The sequence below is a fragment of the Formica exsecta genome, unplaced genomic scaffold (assembly GCF_003651465.1).
Source record: "Formica exsecta isolate Colony F162 unplaced genomic scaffold, ASM365146v1 scaffold828, whole genome shotgun sequence".
Lineage (NCBI taxonomy): Eukaryota > Metazoa > Arthropoda > Insecta > Hymenoptera > Formicidae > Formica > Formica exsecta.
The window spans coordinates 15,313-23,675 of record NW_021853598.1 but is presented as its reverse complement, the minus strand read 5'-3'; the positions used below and the strand labels follow the sequence as shown (position 1 = coordinate 23,675).

At 33.3% G+C, this 8,363-nt stretch overlaps 1 protein-coding gene across 1 annotated transcript in view; it reads left to right on the top strand.

Moving 5' to 3' along the window:
- Positions 1-5,322, top strand: part of LOC115244681 — a 32,269-nt gene extending 26,947 nt beyond the window's left edge. Inside the window, exons 2-7 of the mRNA XM_029822545.1 lie at positions 4,190-4,325; positions 4,409-4,492; positions 4,556-4,801; positions 4,862-5,036; positions 5,139-5,221; positions 5,291-5,322. Coding sequence (XP_029678405.1) covers positions 4,190-4,325; positions 4,409-4,492; positions 4,556-4,801; positions 4,862-5,036; positions 5,139-5,221; positions 5,291-5,322 — 756 coding nt within the window. The remainder of the gene's footprint in view (positions 1-4,189; positions 4,326-4,408; positions 4,493-4,555; positions 4,802-4,861; positions 5,037-5,138; positions 5,222-5,290) is intronic.
- Positions 5,323-8,363: the final 3,041 nt, after the last annotated feature.

Genomic DNA, 8,363 nt, shown 5'->3' with positions numbered 1-8,363 from the left:
TGGATATTATTGATTAAGTTATCGTAAGTAGATTTCAAGTTATCATTAAAAATATGGAAATGACGTACAAATTTGGAGCATTCTTGCTGGAATATATGCCAATCAATGTTGGTAGTGACAAAGGAGGGGCGACCGAAAGACGGGCTAGAGTTATAGTGTGAGATGGTTATTAAAATAGGAAAATGGTCGCTACCGTGCTTCCCGTCAAGAACCTCCCAAGTGCATTTGTGCGCAATAGATGGAGAGGTCAGTGTGACATCAAGGGCTGAGGTGGACGAGAAATCCACCGACGACCAGGTGTAGCCACCGTCGTTAAGACATGGGAGATTAAACTGTGATATGGCGTTTTCCAGTTTGCTTCCCTCCTGATCCGAACCCAAAACATCTGAGGACCAGAGAGCACTCTTGCCATTAACATCACCACAAATGATTATTGGGTCTAAGTTAACACAACATTGAAGTAACGAAGTCCAAGCCAGCGGCTCAGTATATGCATAATTACCGCCACGGGGAGGGCTATAGAGCGAACAAATGTATATATGTTTATCTGAGTTAAGCCAGACTTTTCCTAAAATATATTCAATGTTATTGCGATTACAGATAAGATTCATATTATTATCTGCAATTTGTGTGAATCTATATTTCTTCTTGATTAGAATAGCGACGCCACCGCCATGACGGTTGCGATCTTGGGAATAGATATCATAGTTATTAACGTTGGGGCGGAATTGTTCGTCTAATCTAATTTCGCATAAAGTGGCGATATCTATTTTGTAATTATCAAGTAGAAAAGCCAATTCCGGGATTCTCCTCTGCAATGAGCGACAATTCCACTGCAAAATATTGATTGTCATTATGTGAATTAACTTTGTGTAATGAGCGTAAGATAGCCCATGGCAGAGTCCATCAAGAAAGAATGGCATTGTTAAGGAAAATTCCCATTTGGGATAATATATCAGTTTGTATGAGATTGACAGAGGAGAATCTGTTTTGGCATTCAAGTATCCAATTATTTATGATTTCAGAGTGTGAGGAGAGAGTGTTTAGATTATTAGTAGTTGAAGCGAGGGGGGGGGAAGAGTGGATGTGGTAGCGTGTTTGTTGATCGGTAAAGATTTATGGTATTCGGTGATAGTAGAGGGATTAGGTGGTGATGTGGGAGGGTTTTGGGAGGGGGTTATGTAGGTAAGTTTCTTTTGGGAGGGGTAATAAACTTTAGGTTTAGGATTAGCCTCTTGTCTTTTATAGGTTGCTAATGGATTAATGGAAAATTTATTAGAGATGTGTAGAGATTTAACGATTTTGGGGAACTGAGTTTTGTTAAAGGTTGAGCTAAGATTATGATTATAATTGCTATAGTTGTTCCTAGATGCCGCCTCCGCATAGGATTCTGGAGGAGCACCGGGGAGGAATTCACCCAGGGTAGGAAGGGGAACTCCAAGAGGAGGGAGTGAATGAGGTAGAATATTACCTGGTTGTAAATGAGAATTTGCATTTTCAAGAATTGAAATGGTTTCCAAATGAGAGATGTTATGGTAAGCCATGAGTTTTTTAATTTTTCTCTGTTTTTGGAAGACGGGACAGGAGTTGGAGAATGCCTCGTGTTCCGTAACAGAGTCCGGCAATTTTTGTCTTTGGCAATTAATGCAAGAAGGCTTTTCGGTCGTGCAGGGTTCGTTATCGTTACTATTACAGCCACAAGAAGAGGTATTCTTACCGCAACGCTGGCAAATAGTATTCTTTTCCGGAGTTCGGCAAATTTTTGCAACATGGCCGAATCTCTGGCACCTTTGACACCTTCTGACTTTTTCGATAAATGGGATGAGATGAAGTCTTTTTCCCATGTATATAATGCTAGGGGGTACAGTTATTGTCCTGAAACGGATAATATATGAGTCAGAGTCAATGAATTTAGTAGTGAAGGTATTATCCTTATTTTGGGTTCGAAAAGGTTTTTCCAGTCTGGAAGCCTCGAATGGAGGTTGCCACAGAATATCCCAATCCGGCGGAGGGCGGATATTTTTTATTATGTCCTCAGGGGAATCGTCATCGTCAATACCCCTGACGACAAACTGTCTAAAGCCCGTATCAGACTACGCATTGAAAATTGAAGATTGAAGATTAAAGATTGGAATTTGACTAATCAGAACAAAAGGGACTAAAATTTCTTTATTCTGATTGGTCAAATTTCAATTTTGAATCTTGAATCTCAATCTTCAATGCATAGTCTGTATCAGGCATAACAACTCTATAACTAGGTATGTATGCTATCTATGTTTCCCTAGGAAAGATGATATTGGATTTTTTATTAAAAATATCACAGAATTTATTTGCAGAATTGCCATCTGGGAAAGTTACCGTAAATTTATTCCTACCTATAGTTTTTAGGTCATAGGCTGAAGAAAAGTTATCAATATGTTTAAAGATACGCTTACCAAATGCAATAATGCCATATGAGCCAGTGGAAGATCTTTGATTAGGATTAGATAGGATAGAATTACAGCTACCGATACCTGTGTTGGCGTTGTCGTTACTTTCTTTGTTTTCCGAAACCCGTTCCTGGGCGGCGGAAAAAGGTTTATAGATGATTTTCTCCATATGTATAATGAATGGAGGCTTGGTGGAGAGGCCATATTTGTTTGAGATTCTAGGATCTTGCAAATCAAATGGATCCAGAGTGGATCTTTTTGGTGGAAGAGGGCTTCTCAAAGAAAAATCAGGATTCCTTTTACGATTACGATAGATTATATTGCGCACGTTTTTGGCAACATCATCGTTGTTGTTCGTCTCAATAAGAGGCGAAGACATGTTCTTTGTTGTGTTCTCGTAGATCTTTTCCGGAGTGACCTCCATAATGATGATAAAATAACACGTGTGGTGTGTGTAAAGGCGTATGATTTAATACGCAGAATATGTCCTTGCACGGAAGGACAATATGGCCGTGTCCTAACTCACGTGCCGACGCAAGATTAGCGAAGGAGGCCAAAGATGAACTTGAAGAAAGCTATGCCCAAGCTGGCAAGCAAGTCGAGTCACACAAGAGTACAATATTCGCAAGGACCAGATTACCAGAGTCCTCGAATCGACAAAATGATAAACGCGCTGATTACAATTGATAACGATGTTCACTCACCAAGAGAACAAACGGAAGTCTGTTAAGATGTCTGTGGAATTGAACTTGAGTTTACTGCGTGATAGATTGAACACTCTTGCACTGAGCCATCACATATTTCTTGTAAATGCTTTCATATAGCAGATATTTTTACACAATAATATCGATATAATCGAAAAGAAATCAAGATAGCATACTTGTCGGTCTATAAATTTGCAATTACTGAAAGATAATGTAAGCCAAGAATTAACAATCGTTCTCTCCTTGTCGCTCTATCATGCTGACAATACATAAAGTACCGATGAAAAAGCAACAAGTAAAAAAGCAATAAATTGCCAAGTCTAATAAGTGCCCGTGTTTTACATATTGTATATTAGTTCACTCTGTGAGTTATTATTTTACTGTTATTATTTATCGTCATACAATTTTTAATCATATATATAATTTTTAGATATTATTGATACACACACATATTAGATATTATGCTAGAGGAACAAGGATAACGTGATCGTTGATCCTTTTCTATCTTTCCTCTCCACGGTGCGTCCACGCGAGCAATTCAATCGTGTGTGTACGTATATGGACATATACCTCTACATAGAGATCGAGAATTTATTTGTCAAATTGGTAATCCTGAAGTTTCGCATTGTCACCGCGCGAGGTCTCCAATATCAATTCGGAGTTTGGCCGTCACTCCTGCCGACCTTTAAGAGTTATTTCATTAAATAAGCTTGAAGTATATTATATTATATTACATTGCATATATTATATTATATTATATTACATTGCCATGTATTTTTATTCTATTGATCCAATGAATTCCCATCTTTGAAAAATTTTTAAATATTATTACATTAAAAATTTTATAATACTGAGCACAACTATTCTAAATACTATTTTCTACTCATCAAAGTTCGCAGTAATATCAAGCTTTGTTTAAATTGAGGAGATACACATTCTGCATATTTACCAAAATAAGTAACATATGATATTTTTAAGTCTGTAAATATAGAATAAAAAAATGTTACATATATTAAAAGAATTGATTTAATAATATATATTATTTTTTATTTGTAGGATTATGAACTTGTTCAAACATGTGGAGTATGTGAAGAAATATGTGATCAAAAAGATATTAACACACATGGTTGCCTAGAAGGATATAATTCTTATACTGTTGATCCAAACACATTATATTTTTATCCATTAGCAGGTATGTGCAGGTATGTGTTGTATTTTTTTCTCAATATTTATTTTCTTTCTATATTTACTGAAACAAATATTAATATTTTTTAGATGATGGAATAACTATCGTGAGACGAAGCGATATAAATAATGTGGAACAATTAGTAGAAGAACCATTTCATGATAACAATAAAAGTAAGTAAAAAAAGAATCTTTTTAAATAGAGAGATATCAAAATAATTTTAATAATTTTTTTAGATAATATTGTACACATAAGACAAAAGGAAACACCAAGAATTTCTGGACAACTTAAACAAATTAATTGTCAAAAACGTCAAAAATTAAATGATAGCGCAGGAAACAAATTAAATTTTGATGATGAAGAATTATTAATTCTCGAAGTACAAAAACGCCCACCATTGTGGGATTATTCTTTACTTTTGGTGCAACGCAGATCTACAATAAGACAACGATTATGGTCAGAAATAGCTGTGGCATTTAATGGTGAGTATAAAAATAATACGATAAACATCTAACAAAATAATAAATTTATATCCTTTGCAGGTAAAATAAATGCAGAAGAAGCACAAAAAAGATTCAAGTCATTGCATGATACGTACCGTAAAATTATGCAATCAGAACAGCGAATGAGTGGATCTGGTAGAAGGGATACAGTCCAAAAATGGCCTCATTACCATTCTTTGGATGATTTTCTTAAAGACTCTTGTCTTCAAAAAATGTAAGCATAAATATTTATTAAATAATTATATGAATATAAAAATTTATTAAATAATTATATGAATTATATATTAAAGTATTTGACTGATTATAAACATTACAGCACGGTGTCTAATATAAATAATGAGCATAATTCAAACTCATCGTTAATAAATGATGAAAATAATGCAGAAACCCTCCGAACAGGTACAATTGAAACATGTCAAATAATTTAAAAAATTATTAAAAATAATTTAAAAAATTTTTGTATTTTAGATTCCAATAAGGGAAAACGAAAAAAAAAGTGATACTTTTAGGCCGGGTTGTTCCAACCTCTAGGTAAACTTACCTGGCGGTTAAAAGCATACATTAGTGTGCTTTTAACCGTCAGGTAAGTTTACCTAGAGGTTGGAACAACCCGGCCCTAGTGCAATAGAAAGAATGGTGGATGCTGTGTAAAGAAGATAGAATAGTTCTTCCTGTGCCACCAGAACCTGACGAAATGGATTCTTTTTTAAGTTTAGTGAGATTTAGGTTAAAGAAAATGTCATCAAGGACTAGGTTTGAAACAATGCAAAAAATATTACAGTTAACCTATGATATAATGATCCAAGAAAACATTAATGAATATGTTTTATTTAAAAGCAACATTCAATAATATATTTTTTTTCCTTTGGAACAGCATATTTTTTTAAAACATTTTATATATATATATATATATATATATTGTTTTTGCATATGTATATACCTGAAGAAGAATATGTTTTCCATCAATTGCTCCAATACAATGGTTAAAGTTCCATTTTGTCTCGAAGTTTCTAGCAATATTTAGCCAATTGTCTTCATTTAAACAAGGAGAAAGTATTTTCTTCTGCAGACAATTCCAAATAGTATTACATGTCTCTTCGATGATATTACTCACAATTGTTAACCCAACAAGGTATTGATATGACATAGATGTCATCGAATCACCAGAAGCTAGGAACCTAATTAATATAAAAAAATCTGAGTTTGATATTTATAGGAAAAAATTGTATATATAGATAAATAATGTCTCAACAACATTACATTGCAACTTGCAAGATTGTAACATTACTGCAATGTAATTGCAATGTTCTGTGCTGTATGGGGTGCTATTCAATTTAGTAACTCTTCAAATTGTGTAGGAGTGTCGTGCGAAAATAATTCCTGAATCGTGCTTCTTCCAAAATAATAACAGGAAAGATTGCGTGGTAAAATCCATGATCGTATCGTTCCATGAATATTGGATTAACCCAATAACATTTCCTATGATAATTTCTTCTTTCCTGTTTTTGTAATTCATCGTTTATCAGAACTACTGCTACAAGTTTCTTACGTTGCCAATTTTGTTCTGATAATTTTTTCGTACATTTGCTTAACCACATGTAATATTTATTTCTGAATGACATGATTCACGATGATACGATCACACACACTGTATTGACGCTATAAATTCGATGCTAAACCCTTTTCATGCGTTTTTCAAAATGTAGCGTCAACTTTAATCACGTGACCTATTTTGACGCTAAAAATGAGCGTCGAGCGTCAGCGTGAAAAGGCACCTTGATCGTTGATCCTTTTCTATCTTTCCTCTCCACGGTGCGTCCACGCCAGCAATTCAATCGTGTGTGTACGTATATGGACATACACCTCTACATAGAGATCGAGAATTTATTTCTCAGATTGGTAATCCTGAAGTCGGAGTTTCGCATTGTCACCGCGCGAGGTCTTCAATATCAATTCGGAGTTTGATCGTCACTCCTGCCGACCCTTAAGACCGTATTACATTACGGATTGTGGGCGATTGGGATTACGGTTGTAAGTCACAAATTGACCAATGACAGTCGATTATTCCGAGAATATTCGATTGTGATTGGTCAATTTGCTTACGACTAACGACATACGGCTTATTGTAGAATGGGGTAATGCGATACCAAACATTACCAATCAACCACCAATCGATTGATAAAAAGAAAATTCCCAAAAGTCAAAGTGGGGGGCTAACTTTGGGAAGGTCATTTTGATCTCATTTGAAAGATAATTTAATTCTCTACTTTTGTTTCGGTACTTTTTGTTAAAAAACGCATACTTTTCCTGATATTTGTAAAAATGTATAAAATAACCGTTTCAGAGGTTTTTTGGCGTTAACTTTTTAAGGAAGTATTTTTTGACCCATGTTTATAGGAAACTTTTTGTTCAGAATTAAACTTCCTATAAAATCTCAAAGTCTGGCCGGAACGTTTGGATCCATTCTGTATACTTTTAATAGATATTAGAGAAAAAAAATTAATTACATCTTTGTTCAATGTTGGAAAGTAATACAATTAATATGATTGATATTTTTTGATGGTTTTTAAGAACTTATTTAATAAAATGTAACAATAATAAAATATAAAAAAAACCAGGTGTTGTTATTCAAAAATTGCCATTTTGCAAACAAAACTGATATGTTGTACATAAGCAAATATAATGTCAAATTAATGTAAATAGTATATTAAGTAAATCAAGTAAATTACAATTACACAATTAGAGATATAAAAAAACGTTCTTTTTCACAAAAAAACGTATTTTATGGGGAGGGGAGGGGAATTAGTTTTTTTTCTATTTATATATCTACATACAATATTTTAATATAATGTGATGCCACAGACTTCTATATATTTTATATATAGAAAATAATAACAGGATGTCTATTCCCTGGAAAAAAACATGGAAAACCTGGAATTCTCAAGGATTTTTTTTGTATTTGGAGAAATCAGGGAATTCTCATGGAATTTGATAGGGACTCAGAAAATTAAAAAAAATTTTCTTTTTGATAATTTTGCTCTTATACTGTAAGCAATAGAATCCGCCAATAAGCCAAGTTGTGAATTGTTTAAAATATATTTTAAACAATATATATATCTCTCTCTGTTTATATATATTCAATGTCTTAACAAAATATTGAATATGCAGTACACATATTCTTTATTTTAATTTTTAGTGATAAAAAATGAAAAAGGTTTAAAGGTTAGTAAAAAATTTGTATCTTAACAAAAACTATTCAGTCTTTTTTTCAGAACATTTGTAAATCTAGCACATAAAACTTAAATGGCTTTATGTTTTTTCTTCATATAAATGTAAAGCATTAGAAAACGCGTACAATAAAAAAAACTTATTTTAGGAAATTGCAGCGAAAAATCTTTAAAATATTTTTGTTACCTGGAATTTTGAATAAAAATACCTGGAAGATCAGGGAATTTTTAGGGAATTCTCAGGGAATTTTTTTACAAGATTTGTATAAATACCTTCTAATATATATAGAAATAATAATATATAGATATATATT